This window comes from Anser cygnoides, chromosome 3, assembly GCF_040182565.1.
Source record: "Anser cygnoides isolate HZ-2024a breed goose chromosome 3, Taihu_goose_T2T_genome, whole genome shotgun sequence".
Lineage (NCBI taxonomy): Eukaryota > Metazoa > Chordata > Aves > Anseriformes > Anatidae > Anser > Anser cygnoides.
Genome location: NC_089875.1, coordinates 28461993 through 28480595, shown reverse-complemented (window position 1 = coordinate 28480595; position 18603 = coordinate 28461993). Strand labels below are relative to the sequence as shown.

Genomic DNA, 18603 nt, shown 5'->3' with positions numbered 1-18603 from the left:
TGAGATGGAGTAGTTTGTAGGGGGCGTAATAGCTTTTATTAGAGTAACTGTATACAGCTGGGAGGGAGGGGAAAGGATGAAGAGCTTTTAGACACACAAGCCCTATAATTACAAAAAAAAGATTATTTTTTTCTTATTATTGAGTCCTATTAGTCTAATAAGAGCATTATTTCTACTTATGAAACTGGATTCTGATACAGCTATTACTGAAGCTGGATTTTGTACCCATGGATGTGTGCATGTGTTAATTAAAGAAAGTGGTTACTAGATCAGTGCATGTTACTCAAAAGGTCTTACTTTCTTTTAAGAAATTAATATTTAAATGAATATATCCCCAATAATAATTCATTGTTTCCAGTGGAAAAACCGAAATGTTGACTAATGAATGAATTCCTTCCAGAGAGGTAGAAAATAGTGTGTTTAGAATATGGGATCATGGCAAGAGATGTAAATACTTCCTTAGGTCCAGGGACTGTGTTAGAGAGAAAATACTACTACTCTATAATGGTGTCTGGGTTCATCATGCAATGTAAAACCTAGAACAGCCTAGAGGAGGTTGGGTTTTTGAGCAGGGGCTTTGCATATTTTTGATGTCTTCCTTCAGCATGATTATTGTTGTGAAGTTGTTACTCTAATGAATTTTTGTAGCAGTACTTCATACATAGTTTCATTTGGAAATCTCATCGATAAATGTGGGATATTCCAACAGTACTTAAACATACATAGCATCAGTCTCTGTTGTCAGGAGTAAGGAAAAAATGACAACTTAAGCATGGTTTTTCTTCTGGTATTTACAGAAAATAATTTTGCATCTCAATGTCTGTCTAGCACAAAGCAGCATATATTCCTGTTTCAAGAGAAATAAATAAAATTGAGTATTTACTCAATAGATACTAATCGTGTTGGTTAAGTCAGCAAGAACTGAGAGAAGCTTTGTGGCAAGTACATACTTTAGTAAAGAAGTAAACAGAAAAACTGGTGTTTTGTGACTTTTCCCAGTGAGAATAGACACATGTTTTACACATTAGTGGGTGACATTAGTAGTAGGGTAATGGTTGGACCGGGTGATTTTGGAGGTCTTTTCTAATCCTAATGATTCTATGATTCTATTTTAGCGTGAGGGTTATTTTTATGGGGTTTTGTTGATTTTTGTCTCCCTAGGATGTCTTTCTTCCCCCTCTTTGGTGTGCTTTAACAATATTCTAATGAGTTTAGCAAAACAGGTTTAGGAATGTGATTTGTTACATTTCTATTCTTTTAAATGTTTGAAGGCTGGAGACTGTAAGTATTTGAGTTTGTTTGTTTTAACTTGGATTTTACCTAAAAAAAAATTAACCTGGTAGAAGCAGGCTAGTTGCTCATTTGGATGACGGCAGGATAGGCAGGAAGCTAAGCATAAGCTTGAATTGAAATCATTCCCAATAGGAGAGTTAGGGAACATGAATATGTAGACGTGTCCATTTTTGTCTTCCGTTAAACATCAGTGCAAATAATATATCATATACACAATAGTTGGGTAGTTTTTGAAGGCATTACTTTAAGTGGGGCAACTCATAATTTTCAAAACTCTACTATAGCAGACTACTTAACCTAGTCATTAAACGTGAAAAGTAGTCATATTGAAGGTACAGATTTAATTGTATTCAAGTTTTCACACAGTTAATCTTCCCCCAAAAATTGTGCAAGTGTGAGGATACTTTAGATTAGCTTCTCATCAAAGAAATCAGTATAATGCGTTAGGATGTATTTAGCCATGTTATTTATTTCTGGGTAAAATTGTTTACAAAGAACAAAAGCGATTACTTCTTTTGTAGAGGAAACCTGTCTTAATTAGAGCAGTTCTCAAGGTTTTCTTTTGTTTAGAAAGAATAAAGTAAATGAGGATCTCCTTCTGCACCATCACCAAAGAATTATTTTTTGAAATACAGAGGAGCTAAACTTCTTTCCAAGTGGAAGGAACTTGTAGAAAAAGTATTACTTACTTTGCCTGCCATAGACGGGCCTAGCTCTAATGCTGTCCTGGTAGTAAAATGGTTTAAAGAAGAGCACAGCTAGAGAAGTAATGTATTTTATTAGGTAGCTGATATGATTGCAATGGGAATGATGCTTTTTGATGCACAGGTTATTTTTAGATTCCTCAGTCTTTAAAGCAGCTTCTTTTATAAGCTTCTGGACTACTGTGTAGAAGTTCATATGTTCAGAGCCAACAATTAAATCAGTTTTCTTTTTTAATATAAATGTTTTAGTTGATGTATTTTTGTAAAACTAATGCATTGGAATTTGAAGGTGAAGGAGCTTTTTAAAAGAGTCAAAAAAAAAAAAGTGTAAGATTACTTTAACCATTTCATCTATCAACTGGACCTTGATGGCTACGAAAGGTACAAAAACTTGAAAATATTCTTTTACCATTCTGATCAGGCAATACACCCACTGCTTAGTAAAAGTGAGGAATTTTGCTAAGAGTTTTCACATAAGGAAAGACTCAAACATAGCATACAGTGTTTACACTGTAAAAATAAAAACAAAACTTCAAGTAAGTTGCTGTGCAAAGATATCCTAGGCTTCATTGAAACTGCATGGAATTTGTGCGATTTCATAGGCACTTCTGTGGAATCAGGGAAAAAAATCTGCTTTTAAATCAAGAATTTCCTATCAACTGTGCTGTTTTCACTAAGGCTTATGTTAGAGAGAGCTGTTAGAAATGACACACATCGCTTCTCATAGCTGTCTGTTTAAGGCTGTCTTTCCAGAGAAGTAACGTGACTTCTTGCGAGACATTTCTTTGGCATCTAAATCTCAGTAACTGGTTCTGGTACTGGTAACATAAGTCTGTTTCAGCTGTTGATGTAACTCATCGTGAAGCATTTTTCTTCCTTAGCAGCATTAGCTGTCTTTTCTTATTACTAGCTTTTTCAGCTCTAAAGAGAAGGATGAATGGATCTACCTGTCCAAAAAATACCTTCAGAAAGTGCAATGTAGATAGGGTTTATACATTGTGTCTGTTTCTTTCCAGTATTCCTGGTAATGGTTGGATTGGTGATTACTGTAGAACTGTTTCTGTAAGATAGAGCTTTAGGAAGAAAACATCAGGGTTTAGAAGAATTTATAAATCATTTGAAAAGGGTAGGGTTAAGCAGAGGTAAACGTGAATGTTTAAAATCAGTGTTACAGTGAATTGTAGATTGATAGAATTCTTTAGGTTGGAAGAGACCTCTAAGATCCTCTAGTCCAACCTTTAACCTAGCAAAAGTAAAGTTACACTGTGCAAGGCTAGAATAAGTTTTCAAGGAGATATCTAGGATTTGTAGCGCGAGTTTTGCCAAGCATTGTGCACAGCAGTAGTTTGTGGAGGTGCAGTGTTGGAAGGCTAAGATGGTAATTTGTCTCTTCTGTGTTATGCGTATGCCAAATGAAAATGCTTTTGATGACTTTCAAATAGTTGTGCATTCTAAGCCAGCTGTAGCTGGCTTCTGGGATGTTCTCAACACCTAAGTTTTTTGAAAGTCTTTCTCTTTGAAGAATGCCACGGGATTTTTTTTTTGCTGTTGTTTTTTCATTATGTAAGTTTTGTCTTTAAAGAGAATAAGGTTCTTTCAGGCAAGTAGAAAAGTGAATATTTTACACGTCTCTTATGTAAACTGCTTGGCCGTTTTTTTTAAAGGTTTTCAAAAAAAGACAGTATTGGTCTATTATCTGTAATAATACAGAACACCAATGTAGACAAAACTTGAATGTTTTTATCATTATCTAAAGGTGTGGGAAAGTGTTGAATAGAATCTTCTCTGACAGGTCAGGATTTCACCATACAATCAGTTTTATTTCAACTGTAATAGGTAGAAGTTAGTTCAGCTAAAAATGTTAGTACAGAAAAGAATTTCTGGTGATTGGACCCCTTCAGTCACCTGTCTAAGATGACTGTTTCTAGTGGACAACTGAGATGTTTTCTGTGGTTTAGGATTGTTGCATTCACATGACCAAGAGTTCTTCTAAGGATGCTGTAGTTTCCTTCCTATTCTGGTTAGTTTTCCTTTCTGTGTGTGAAGGCATAGAATCAGTGAATAAATTAGTGCAGGGTTGTATGTAGAGTATTAAAAGATAGTAAAAAAAGGTGATTGAAAGTAGATGTGACTAACCAGGTGAGAACTTCTTAAACTGGAAAAGAAACTGGAACAGGGAATTACTACATATATCACTCAAGCATCTGTGAAATCGAGAGGGTAAAGGGTGTAATCAACTGTATGCTGTCTTCCAATACAAAATCAAGGGGGCTCCAAATAAAGCCCATAGAAAGAAGCTAGTCTGAAAACAAGTAAGAAGTGGCGGTGTTTTTTTTTTTTTTGTAGGAGGTAGTTGAGGCAACCCTTTGCCAAAATCTGTTACGAATGATAAATCTTACTGTGTTCCAGAGACAATCAGAGAAGTTCATGGAAGAGAAATCATTTCCTAGAAAGTCTGACCCACTGAACCCCAAATAGCTGGAGAATGGAGGGGCACTGAGGGGAGCGTATTGCTGGGTTTTCTGTCACTTCATATTCTCTCATAGGCACTGTTGGGGAGAAGGATGAAAAGCTAGCTGGACCTTTGTTCTGGTGCAGTACAGCTCTTTCATGTTCCAAGAGTATTTAAAAGCCTAAAAAAAACAATATTTAGTTTATAAGCTGTATTATTTTTGATAGACACTCAATAGTTGCTTTACTCTTTAAAACAGTGAATGCCTTAAAAATGGAAGGGGGAAAAAAAAAAAGAAAACAGAAAAAATACTAAGACTCAATACTACTTTCTGGCCATTGAAACAGACATGGTCCAAATTTAAAACGGGAATTAGGAAGAGTAATTAAAGTAACAGTTTTTTACTTTTTAAATTATTATTGCTTGCTTTATTTTTATTCTGCATTTGCTCTGCTGTAGAAAGTCTGATTCCTGCTAAATGCAATGCTTAAAATTCCCTAAGATGGTAAGGGATAAGCTACAAATATGGACTATCAGGCAAACCCTGGAGATTTAGTTAATCTGACCTAGATGTTCTTTTGATGATTGAGACCTGCAGTATGTGAAAACACTTCTCAATTTCAAAATGAAACACAAGGATATCTGTTGTATAACTCAGCTGTCCTTGTAGTGACAGACACATCAATCATTTCTGAACAGGAAAGGATTTACTATAAAAAGTTTGTAGGTTTGGAGCTGTTGAGTTCATTGGCATTCGGATCAGCAATGATATTGGAAGTTGTAAGTGAATTCAGCATTTGAATTTTAACATGTCCTAAAGAGGATTAACTACAAATGCAAGCAACATACTTTTTTCTTTTTCATTTTCAAGAGCCTGTTGTGTAAGATGTTAATTCTTGACTTAATTTTCAGCATATTTTATGTGAAACTGCTTGCTGAGTCTTAAAAAAGCACCGGCTGGTTACCTGTAAACATGAAAAACGGTGATAAAATCTAAATGGAAAAATCAGCAAGTACCTGGAAAGCAAAACTGTTTTTAATATACATCGCTTTGGAATACTTGAGGAGTCACTACTTTCCTATAACCTCTTTGATTGAGACTATTTTTATAGCACAGATAAATACATACAGAAGATGGCTCATGTTGAGGATCTAGGGGTTAGCATCCTGTTTTTTTTTTAATTATTATTTTTTAACTTAGAATGATTGCATAAACTGTTTTGGATGATTGGCAGGATTGTATGCCCCAACATTTATTTTGCAGAGCACTCAGTTTCGTGTATCTTCAGCAAATTTTTAAACTGAAGTTTAGCATGCTTGCTTTTTGGTGTATGCTGAGCTATTTCAGCAAGATGTAGTGGTAATAATTCTGCTGTTGGAGGAGAAGACAAGGGAAAGGAAATTATTTATCTGTGTTAGAAAAGACAGAAGGCTAATTGACTTGTTCAACGGTAATTGTTTCCACTGTTTTGGAATGGAGACTCAGTATTTGTCACAGCTTTTTGTTCAAGCTGCCTCTTACATGCGAAATTGCGTTTGAATTTTGGAAATCACACTTCAACTGCAGAGACTTCTTATAATATTAACAGCTAAAACCCTTCAAGAGTCAAAACACATGTTTCTAGGTGGGGATGAACAGACATTTCCTTGGAATCGCTTTGGGTTGTGTTAATGTAAATCTTGATACATGAAAGGAAAGTGCAGTCCTTTCTTTCTGTAAATGATCTTTGTATTAAAATGAGAGAGTATAAAGAAAGTGAATTCAAGTAGTCTTGAAACAGCGTGTGAGACGTGAAAATGACGATGGATGCTTTGCTCACGGGTTTTCTTGCATCATTTTTCCAGATGTGGTGGACCTGAGCAACAAAATGCCTGTAACATGTTTCTTTACGAATTTTGAATTTTCCAATGTTTATCAAAGAATTTTGCTGTTGACAGTGGAGGAACTGTGATACAACTGTTGTGGTCTGTAGTGCTGAGAGGGTGCAACGTGGTAGTGTATACTAGATGGAGTTGGCAAAAAAATTGAAGGCTTTTTGAGTATGTGTTGTGTGACTGTAGACCGCTCAAAGCAATGAAGGAATGAACAAGCAAAGTCTCATTTAACCCGAGAAAATGAATAACACAAAGAACTATGGCTTAGTAACTATTAAACATTGATTGTTCTGTGGACACAGTAGGCCTTTGCTCTGCTCTAGGATGGGAGTTATCTACAGTTAGTATACCTAGCATCTTCATTAGCAGCTGGCTACAGTATGCTTAGTGCACTCTAGCTTCATGATTTTCTTAGTGAGCATAGCAAGAGAGGTCACAACCTAAAACTGTTGGTTTTAGATACTAATAGCTGTAAGAAAACAGCTCATGTGAGCCAATAAAGGGCACTAAATGTCACCGTTGCCATTGTGAGAAGCACGGTTTTCTAGTTGCTAATGATCACTGCAGTGATGTTGAATATGAACTTTCATTGTGAAGCCAGTTTGGAAACATTTGGTATAACTCTTTACCATGAGTAATAGAAATGATTACCCTTGGTAATAGTAATAATATTCCATTACTGCAGTGATGGAAATTATTTAATACTTCAGTTCGTCTGAAGTATGTTCTATAGCAACTGTGTTTGTCAGTGCAGACACAGCAATTTTTGATCAAAAAGGAAAATGTCTTCAAAAAAATGACTGCAATTTTTAAGCCTGTCATAAATGCAGCTTAATTTGATTATTTGTGAGCTTTGTCAAAAAACAAAACCTATAAACTGTTACTATGAGGACGTGTATCATACCTACTTTAGCTTAGAATATTCTGTGTGAAGTAATTTTTTTTTTTTCTTGTGGAAATATTTTTTTGCAGACTCCTGGTTTAAGAGCCCACCCTGGAAGGTTGCAGTGGTTTGCAAAAAAGTGTATATCAAATAATCAGGTACGTGGCTTGTATGTCATCTTCTGTAGAACTGTCGTTATGTTCCAAGAATAATTGTTTTGAAATATTTCATTGCTAGACCTTTTTTTGTGTGAAGATGTGTGACAGGCTGATGAGGTGAACTTAATGCCATGTGTAAACGCTGGTATATACTTAAACAGAAATATTTTAGATGAATGTACACAGTATCTAAGTGCACATATGTAGGAAATAATTGTTTGGCTGAGATGATGATCTTTCTTTTTAAAGATGGAGACTTTGGAACAATTGGTAGAATTAACTCAAAATCTCTTTGAATGTGATAGAGATGAAATGTACTACCACCTGCTTCAACTCTGTGGTAAGTTAACATGTAATCTTTTTCATTTTCAATTGGAGAGGTGTTTTGTCCTTAAAGAATTAGTATGGATATAGTTTCTGAGGCATCTTGCAGGGGAGGAGAGTACAGGTAGTTTGTTTTTGTTTTTGTCTTTTTTTTACCTGCAGAGCTCAGCATAACAGTACCCTAGAACTTATATAGTATAAATCTTCCATTTCATGTTACTCTGTTGTGTCATAACTTAAAAGTTTACTATGTGTATATATATATATATATACACATATATATACATATATATATATATGCTTGTAAGAAGAAAAATTGCTCACTTTTTTCTATATTTATGGTCATTAAAGATCTGGATTCTACTTTAAATGGATCTACCTACATCTTCCGGAAAGGTGTGGGATTTTTTTTTAAATCTACCAGTTCCTTACCACCTATAGCCAAACTTGTGCATCACTTATGGAAATTGACCTTTTTTTTAAATTGGAAGTTCAGTTCTGTACTACAGATGTGTTAAAGAATGTATCTGTAGTTAATTTCATTTATTTTCTATATTTTTCTGTTTGTGTCGGTTTTGTTATTCAGTGTATCATACTGTATTATACACAGTAAAAATGTTAGAGTCTTTAGTTCTAGTTATTTAAAGTCTTGAGAAAATATTTTGCATTCTCAGGATTGGATATTGAATACCAAATAGGAAGTCAGGACAAAAAAAAAAAAAAGCGTTACAAGGATTGCTACATATTTCAGAAAGATGACACAAAGCCTTATATCACGGTTATATATTAAGGAGTCATTACAGCTATTTGATATATTTGGTCTTGGGAAAACTTGGATTTGAGCTTGAAATAACTAGGCTGTTTTCCCATGTATATTTTAATTTGACTAGAACCAGCGATGTTGTTTCGCTAAACAATGTTTTATTAGAACCCCCTTTTAGTAGAGCAATGAAAGACGCTGCATCCCCATTGCATATAATTACAAGCAGAAGGTATGAGTATTTCCCCCCCCCCGCCCCAGAGACTTCTTGTGATCTTTGTTCCTTTTCGTTTTATGAACAGTCTCAAAAAAAAAAAAAAAAAAAAAAAAAAAACCAAAACTGTGGCATTACCCTGTTCTGGCTTTGTGTTTACTGGTTCACCCTCAAATATCAAGTAGGCCTGATACACACCCTTGTCTCAACAGGAGGGGGTCTTCCTGTTTTCCACCGTCATCTTGTTCAACCTCTAGCAGCGACTAGGTGTGACAGTGTGCCTGCTAGGAAGAGAATCCAAGAAGATAGAATTTATCAAATTCTGTCATACAAAATCTTCAGTTGTCTTTGAAAAGACAAAACCCATTCCATCTACTCAAAGAAGTGGAAAACATTTGTGGGTTTCTGTCACTGTAAAAGACAAAAACCATGCACACCCCTGCTTTCAACCATTTAAAATTATCTATCAAAGCTGCCCAGTGAACTAGTACAGTAGAGAGTTGTCACTGTGCACCAAAGCCACACTTAAGATCTATTTTAAGTATTAAAAAAATGAAGCATCTACCATTTAGTTCAAGCTGTGATCAAAAATGTTGAAAACATTGTGTTTGTTTATGTAGAGTAAGAGAAAAAATTAGATGAAAAATGAAGAAAATGAGAAAAAATGAGAGAGCTTCAGGAGTTCTGGGTCTAGCTCTTTCTCAGAGCTATGACAGCTTCAAAGTTAGATCAGTCTGTGGTCTTGTCAAGTAAAGTGTTGAATGCCTCCAGGGGTGTAAATTAAACAGCCTTTGTGGGCAACCTGTGCCAAGGTTTGACCATCCTCATATACTGCATTCATATACTCATATACTGTCCCATTACTGCAACTTTTAACCATCACCTTTCAAACTGTGCTGTGCACTGCTAAGGAGAGACCCATCAATTAAGTAGCTGAAGACAGCAATTAGATTCCTCCGTTAGACTGCTTTTCTCCAGGTGGTACAAAACCCAGCTTCTTCAACTTCCTGTTTTATTCAATCTTCTCAAGCCCCTTGTCTGTCTTGATGTCTGAATTTGTTGCAGTTGCCAGCATCTGCTTGATAGTTGTGGAGCCCAAAACAAACATAAGAAAACCTATCAAACATTCTCCATCCTCCTTTGTTTACTGCCATAATAACCTGTGTTTAAAAATGTTAATTTTAGTCCTTAAGTCAAATAAAATGATCAGTTTTAAGGTAGTTTGCTGCCTCTTCTAAAAAGCTGAAGTGGTGCTAGAACCTTGTGGAAAGTGGGTATGGATCTTGGAATTTAGAAATGGTATCTTAGAATGTCTTGTAAACGTTTCAAATCTTTTTCCAATGGTTTTGGCAATTAATAAGGAGGAATATTTGAGTTGATGAGATGGGGGAAAAATTCTGCAATATTTTTGTGTTTTCTCGTTCATTTAAAAATTTGTACAGTCTTTTTTCTTCTGTTTGCATCTTCCTGTACCTTCTGAGTAGTAACAGTATTTTAGAACTTCTCAATTTGATGATCGTATGAAGCAGAAGTACCTGACTCACGGACAAAGTATTTTCCAAAGATATGACTCTAGATATGTATATATACTTTAAATGTGCTTTTATCTGAAAACTTAAATCTTGTTTCAGAGAACAACAGCGACTGGTCAAAGGCTGAAGCAATTTGGACTAAAATGCAAGAAGAAAATGTTGTTCCTCGTCAGAAAACACTAACCTTGCTGGCTGATATATTTGAGAAAAATGGTCAGGTTGTCCCATTTGAGGTACCTAAGGTAATCTGTCTTCACCTTTGGTAGCTAACAATGCTTTTGAATGTATACTTTTCCAATTAAAAATACTAACAAATAGCATTATAGCAATTTAAATAAGCTTTTTGTTTTAAAGGCTAGACAAGAAGAAACAAGAAGCCCAATTTCTTCTTCTGAAGAAAGAAAAATAAGGATGCTTTGCAAGAAAAATAGTGCAAAAGGTAAACTGAAACTCGCTGCTGCCCCCCCAGCGCTAAGCTTTAGATTTCTGCTAACTACAGAGCAAGAGATGCTTGCTGCCGCTTTCTGTTGGTTTGCTAGTGTGTTACAAAAGTTACATGATAAGCTTACTTAGCAACGTTCTGCTTCAAAAGTTGATGAGAGAAGCAAATGCTAAACTGTTTAAAGTGTCATTTGAAATACTGACTTTAAATGCATGTTTCAAATTTGGTCTGCGGTGAAGTAGGTGATTTTAAAATTTTAGAAGTATTGCTGGTCTGTAGTTTATATTGTTAGTTGAATACCATTTTCTATAACTTAAATTTAATCTGTTAAACATAAGGAACTATGCACGGGGTCAATACTGAAAATACCCTTTCAGCATTGTAAGTGCCTGTGTGGTTCCCAGTAAATCTAGCTCTTTGGCTGCAGGTTTTATGGTGAAGACATGAGAAGCATAGAGAGAAAGATAATTTGCGAGCAAAATAGCAGGCACATGTTCATGGGAAGGCAATTATCCATTACAAGAAGTTGTTCAGAGACTTTGGATTTGTCCCTGCCTTAATAATAAGATCAGATTTAGATCCAAAATATACTTCAGCTATCTCTTAATTTAAGGTACAGATTTAACAAAGAAAATACTTAGATGAGATTAAATTAGACGAGTCTGGACGATGGAGATTATCACCTCTCATTGGTCAAAAGAGGTGATTCTCCTGCCGTATTTAGCACTGGAGCAGTCTCACCTTGAATACTGTGTGCAGCTCTGGGCTCCACATTATAAAAAGGATGTTCAAGTACTTGAAAACATCCAGCGGAGGGCAGCAAGGCTGGTAAAAGGGTGGGAGGCCTGTCTTGTGAGGAGAGGCTGAGGACATTCGGGCTGTCTGGTCTAGGGAAAAGGAGGCTGAGGGGCGACCTTGCTGCTCTCTGTGGCTTCTCGAGGTGGGGAAGCACAGAGGGAGGTGCCGGGCTCTGCTCCTGGGATCCGATGGCAGGATGCATGGGAACGGCACGGAGCTGGGCTGGGGAGGGTCAGACTGGGCATGAGGAGAAAATTATTTACTGTGAGGGTATCAGACACTGGGACAGGCTTTCTAGTGAGGTGATTGATGCCCCACTCCTGTCAGTGTTCAAGAGGCATTTGGATAATGCCCTCGTTAAAATGCCCTAAGTTGGTCAGCCCTGAAGAGGCCAGGCAAGAGGACTTTGATCTTTGTAGCTCCCTTCCAACTGAGCTATTCTTTTTTATTGCTGCCTTCCTTTCTGGCTTTTATCTGTTAGTCTGTTTTCTTTCTGTTAATGTTGCAAAGCTATCTGTGTCTGTTTGAAGGGAGATATGTCTCCTAGTGTCTTTAACTTCTTTGCAATTATAGTCCATGGTTTTCCCTAAAATTAGCTACCTTCTCTTGATCTTCCTCCTACAAATACAAACAGTACTAAAAATGTGTTTATTTGGGTTGTAATACACAATATAAATAAAAAATCAAAATCAGTGTCCCCACAGCTCACTGTTTCCAAAGCCCTTGGCATGTGGGTGCCACCCAACAAATAAAATGGCTTCATTGAGAGATCACTTCAGATCTTCTGCTGTGAGAAATAAATAGCTATTCTGCAGAAAATTCTCTGCCTGAGTTAAAAAGAGAATTAACTTGGGTATTTGCCTTTGTGTATAGAAAGGAGGAGTGTACTGCAGTACAATTCCTCTGGCTCAGTCTATGCTTAGTTTAAATAATTGGAAATCCATTCTTATTCATCTCATCCCAAAACACTGTCACAGAGTCAGAATTAGCATAACTGGGTCATAATTGATCCATTTCTAGCATTAGCCAAGGTGCAGATCATCTTAATATTCTTGAAATCTTTTTCTTTGCCTCTATTATGGTAAATAACTAGATCTCACTTGAGAGATCATAAAATAGAATTAAATGAGTTAAAATAATTAATGTAGCTGAATTATGAAGATTTATAAATACAAGGTACCTCGTTTTCTTCTCTTATCAGTGTATTTTGCAAGTTGGACCCACAGACTAAGCTTTGAGTTTAAAAGCAGAACCTGTTAGTCATTGACAGTTACCTTCTGTTGTTAGTAAAATGACCCTAGAGAAGTATGGAGTCTCAGGAGCACGGATTAGAAGTCTGGACTCTGCATATTCTGTATGTAAGGTGTGCAGTCGTGGGTATTGTGGTGAACATAGCATTAATGCTTTAAGGAAATTCTTCATGGTGGTAAAGTTTTGGAATCAAAAGACAGAAAAGCAGAAATACTTTTCACTGAGCAATAAACAAAATTAATGGAATGCATTTTATATGTATTTCCTAGAAAAGTATCCAGTGCCTTCAATAACATAAATGAGCAAGTGGAGAGCAGGCGGAAATTAAATATAGCTTGGACTTTGGAGGGACACTAGTTTAATACGAAATTATAAACTGTAACTGCTACTAGTCTGTGGTGACACTTGATACTGAATTTACCAATAAATTACTCCTGCATATTCTTTTATTCAGAGCAGCAGTGCTTGAGAGGAGGTAGTCTAGAGCTATTGGAAATTAGGGGAAACAGACAAATTTTGGGAAACAGTTTCTTTTTGTCTTAAACTAAGTTGTCACTTTTGTATAACATTATAATGTAGTTTTGATATAAATGTAATAGGGCAGAATAAATTTTTTATCAACGCATTTCTGATAGGAAAAAGATTAACTTAATCTAGTTATGTAACTAATTTCATGAATTTATCCGCTCTGACAAGGGGGTGTTTTGAAAATCTGTTCTCTGAAGTGCTTGATTTATGCAAGTCACGGTTGCGTTTTTATCCTGATTCTGCAGTGTGAGAACTTGACTCAAGTGGATCATGTTACACATAGCCCAAACAGTTGCAATTCCTGAAACAAATTTGACTGTCTTGAGAACTGAGACTTTCTTGGCAAGTTGTCACTTTTCTAACAGATCTTTCTACTTGAAATAGCTTGTATAACACCGTCTGATTCTGAAACCAAGAACTTTCTCTCCTGAATGCTATTATACTTTGGAAATTTTAGATAGCATCTGAAGAATCAATAAGCTGATAACACCTGATCAGGTACATATCTCAGTTTGAGACACATTTAGGTATACTTTAAACATGCTACTTGCACGGATGCAAAATAGAGTTAAGAAAATAGTCTAATCTGAATAGGATAATCATTCTGAGGTTGGGATTGACGTATACAACTAAATATTTTGGAACAGGAAAACAAAACCGACACTAAGATTTTTTTTTTTCTGCATTGAAGTAGTCATTACAAAAAGATTTAAGTATATTTCATTGTAGAAACAGATCTTTAGCATCCTGGACCAAGATCATTGATAGTAACATATGCTTGATATTATATCCACTGGTGGCAAAGTCCACTTCTGTACCCAACTAGTGGAAAGGAATACTGAAACCTGGAGTGAAGTCCTAGTTCTGTCTGAGAACATTAGAAGTCTTCAAACATACGGATTTTTTTTTTGTTTTAAAAAGTAAAATTTAAGTAGGCTTTTACTGTTGGAAGGAACAAACATATCACCAGTCAGTTACATTTTTCTGAATGAAAAGTGGCACTTGTAATAGATTGTACCAGTGAGAGAGCTTTTGTTACCACTGAATGCGATTACAAGTCTACCAGTACCTCAAATTTCAGAAAAGTGGAAAAAAGGTGTCTTTTCTGCTAGATTTGGGTGTGAATGCTCCTTTGCAATTTGTGGTATTTGGCATCTGAGCAGGCAGGAGCATTCAGCACATTGCAGCAGGCCAAGCGTTAACCTCAGACCAATAAGTGAGCATGGGGGGGAGGATTCCCAGACTGTTTCTGTGACATTCTGTTGCTGTTTTATGGTCCTTTGGTTGACAATGCAATCACTATTGTAGTGTCAGACATCAATCATATTCTTTCTCCATCTCTCTCGTATCTCTGTCTCATACATTGAATTCACGTACGTGGAATTGGACTTAATGGCTTAGAACACTACTGTAAATATTATCTCAGTTCATGTATGTTTAATGTAGCTCAGAGCGTCCAAAGTAGATTATGGGTAGCAATGTTAATTCTAATATAAACTCAGTGTGTGAGTGTGTGTGTGTTGCAAGTAATTATTTTATGCATGGTCAATTCTGTGCCTGCATTTCACCAAGTTTTTATGTATACATTTTGGTTGAAGAAGTTTAAGACCAACAGTTTAACACCAACTGTTCAGGCTTTGGGAATGCCAGTTTAAAATTTACAGCCCACAATAGTAAGTGCTACTAGTGTGATGCTTCTTGTGACAGTAAGATTCAAACAAGTTATCTTCATCATTTCTTTCAATGTATAAGAGAAAAAGTTCCTGCATAGCTATAAAATTTGTAGTATTATTTCTGAAAAGTGTAAAAGATAATTGTGGCTTAGTTTTAAATTAGCAAAGGGGTTTATTTTTTTTTAAGTTTCCTTGAAGGAAACATACGATCACAGTTTTAGATGCAAGAGATGATTTCTGGTTCTTAACATGTTAGAAAACTGTGTTGCAGCTCAGACTGCTACCTAGGCTGTGTGTTTATAGCTGCATAATTTTGTTTCAGAAAAATAAATGACTGAAAAGTGTGCTTATCATTTTTTTTCCTTTTTGGTAACATCTTTTCATACGCTGACAGTTATTGTGAATGCATGAAATAAAACTGTTAATCAGTCAAACAAATGCAGCGTAGTTTACTTGTTAAATATCTGTATATTTGTAAATTGTATGTTTTGTATAAATCTTGTCGTAGCCAAATAATTTGATCTCCCCATATTGGAATCACTTCCTATATTATTTGTTAAATGCTGTTGTGATCATGCACCAGATACTGTAACTATATACCCCAGCATTAGGTGTTGCTTTAAAAAAATCTTGAGTCTTCCCCTTCTAACCAGTTGTGTTGGTATTTAAGCAACAGCTATATATGGAAAACCAGGAGTAGCAAACTTTTTGTTCTCTGGAGGCTTGTGTCAGTTGATTGTTGTGTACAAGCAGTTTTGAACAAGCTGTGACCAACAGCTTTGGTCTCAAAGATGTAAGAGGATGAAATGATTTCAGATGGACCTTTTCAATGAAAAAATGACTTTTTATGACCACCAGTATTATAACATGACACTTTGTTTGGGCTGTTTGTCTTTTTTAGAGGCCTACGATTTTTTCCTGCAAACACAAGAGAAGGACTATCATTATCGTACGTATATCGCTCTTATAAAAGCGTTGTTATCACAGGATTCTCTTGAAGAAGCTATCCAAGTGAAACACATGTAAGGCTTTTCTGCATTTTGGTGATTTTAATTGTTGGGTTTTGCTGGTTTGGGGTTTTGGGAAATTTTTTTGTTGTTCTTTAAATAATTTCTGGATCATTTTCAGCTAAGTCCTTAAATTTCAATGGGAAAACAATTCATGACTGGTAATTGGGAGTTATGGTAAGAAATATACCAATGCTTCATATGGCAGTCTGCCATATATTAAAAAAAATCTAGTGAAGAGACAGTGTGTATTGCTAATAACTCATTTCAACTAACAGTATCAACAATTGCACTTGGCATCAGAACTGAAAGTCTGCCCTTCTGGCAGTCTGCCTTTTCCCCTTTAGAGCAATATCCAAACAGACAAGATTCCTTCACTGAACTGCCCCTGAGCCTTCTCAATCCCCATCCCTGCTGCTACCCTACCCTATCCACACTCTCTGGCAGCTGGCTGCCTGCCAAATGCAAAATGGTACATTTGACTGTTATGCCAGTGGCTAGGAGATGACCATAAACCTTAGATCCAGCTGTTACGCTTCTGAAAGAAATCCAACCTGCTGTCATACATTATTAGAGTCACCAGTATTGAATTAACCTTTAGTGAGTTGTGTGGTGCACCACTTGCTTGAAGTATTGCCTGTAATGTGCGTTCTGGCCAGATTATAGACTTCAAATTAAGTGTTACTATTCATCAAGCTAGAGTTAAGAAGAACAAAAATTTAAGTAATTTAAGTCATTTCATTTCTGCAGCTAAAACAAGAGTGGTGGCTTCCTTCATTGTGTTCTGACTGAATACAGTGGATTAGAAAGTGGCTGTGGGTAACTTATATGCTGCATAGTCTAATAATTTTTGGAGTTAACTTAGTTTATTATCTTAATGTTTTCTTTAAAAGTGTCTAGATCAGTGAAATGTCTTCTGTTGAAAAATGGTTAAGTTCCACGTTCAGAAGCACAAACAGCACTTTTCCAACTCGGTGTCAGTAACTGAGCTTTATGAAAAGGAATGTTTGTGCTTAATGGATAGAAGGCTTATATCAAGGAAAAAACTTGACCTGCTCATCAAATTCTGCTCCTTGAAATGAGAATAACTAAAAATGTTTATAAATAAAAGATGGAAAGGACATGTTTGAAAGTACAAATTATGCTGAAAAAGTTTAGCTACTTTGTTAAACATTTATAGAAAATCTTCATGTATAGAAAAGTATATAGAAAGATTCTTCAAGGAAGAAGTTTGAAACTTTTCACTGAAGACTTGTGCATGCACTGACGGCTTCCCTGCTCCACAGCTCAAACATGCTTGTAAGGAAGATGCGCAGAATATTGCATGTTACAAGCAGTAATTTGCAGATCGGAAGAGGAGAGAGAACGTGGTGGTTTGTTCCTGGTGTTGGTGATTCAGAAATCCTGCTTTAGATAATAAGTGTTTTAGGATGTAAAATGCAGGAAAGAAAAGAATAAAAAAAAATGTTAAAGACTAAGAAAGTTTGAAATGTGTTTTTAGGGACAAAGCCTCTGAATCTCGAGATGTTTGGGGAAAAAAGAAAATAGGATTTAATAAGAGGTTCTGGTCAAAGCCAACCATAGTAAAATAACCACCGTGCTTTTCAGAATTCATACTCAATCATGTAGCATAGAAATGCCAAATAATGACATTCTAAGAAGCCCATAACAGCTCACTGTTACATCAAGACAGAAAATGCTTACTATTACCAGTGTTTATAGTGTTTATCTGTGTATCTTTTTTCTAATAACAAAATCATGCTTACATTAAGCATTTTCAAAAGTCTGTAAGCTTTAAATTATTCACTGAAGTAGAGGAAGTGATTTTGTGTGTACACATGGTTGAAGAATAGCAAATCTATTTCGCACACATTTCTGCATGCTTGACAATTTTACCAACCTCATATTACAGAGAGATTATTCCTACAAAGCCTAAATGTGTGCAGTGGCCTGAAACTTGTGCAACTCCCAATATTTTCATAAAATACATGAAAGCCACCTTAATTTGTATAAGCTAACATCTTTTTCTTTTTACTCTGCTCGAAGCCAAACTTGAAATTTAAATAATATGTAGAGAGCTTTAGTATGAATATTAGCATAGGCAACAAAATAAGTAATTTTTATGTTTAAAAGGGTTAGATTATTTTAAAACTTCCGTACTGTCATCAGACCTGAGAAACTTCAATGAGAAAGTCATGTTGTGGTAGAAGGAAATTGAACTCCCACTCTGCGTTTGGAAACAAACAAACAAAAAACAAACAGAAGGTTACTGATCTGTTGGTCAACCCGAGTCTACTTGCTTTGGCATCCTAGCACTGTTTTGAGGAGTATTTACTGCATTTAGTTAAAGTTTTAAATAGAAATTTAGGAGTAGGGGAATGATGGATTAGTTCTGTAATAGTAGGTAACATCTATTTAATCACACTGAAGATTGGAAGATTGGAGAAAGTAAATCCTTTGTTATATGTAATTTACAGTCTCATGCATGAATTGTTGACTTAAGGGCTTTGACAGATGGGACAAAGGGAAAAAAAAAAGAAAAGGCAGAACTGAGCAGTGGGTGCTTAGGCAGGGATTAAGAGGATTGGTTGGGAGAGTAAGAAAATCCTGAGTCCAGTGACTGCATTTGTGAGCCTGGGAGGCTGGAAGTGACTGAGAGGATAGTCATATTGTGTACTATGTGAAGGATTTTCTTGGGATTGAGGGGAA

General features: G+C 35.8%; 1 protein-coding gene across 2 annotated transcripts in view; it reads left to right on the top strand.

Annotated features, from left to right (window-relative positions):
• The window catches only part of LRPPRC (leucine rich pentatricopeptide repeat containing), a 93611-nt gene that overhangs the window by 57948 nt on the left and 17060 nt on the right, over window positions 1–18603 (top strand). For both annotated transcript variants that reach the window (XM_066993784.1, XM_066993783.1), the window contains exons 26-30: window positions 7297–7365; window positions 7615–7705; window positions 10295–10437; window positions 10550–10634; window positions 15789–15909. In XM_066993784.1, coding sequence (XP_066849885.1) covers window positions 7297–7365; window positions 7615–7705; window positions 10295–10437; window positions 10550–10634; window positions 15789–15909 — 509 coding nt within the window. The remainder of the gene's footprint in view (window positions 1–7296; window positions 7366–7614; window positions 7706–10294; window positions 10438–10549; window positions 10635–15788; window positions 15910–18603) is intronic.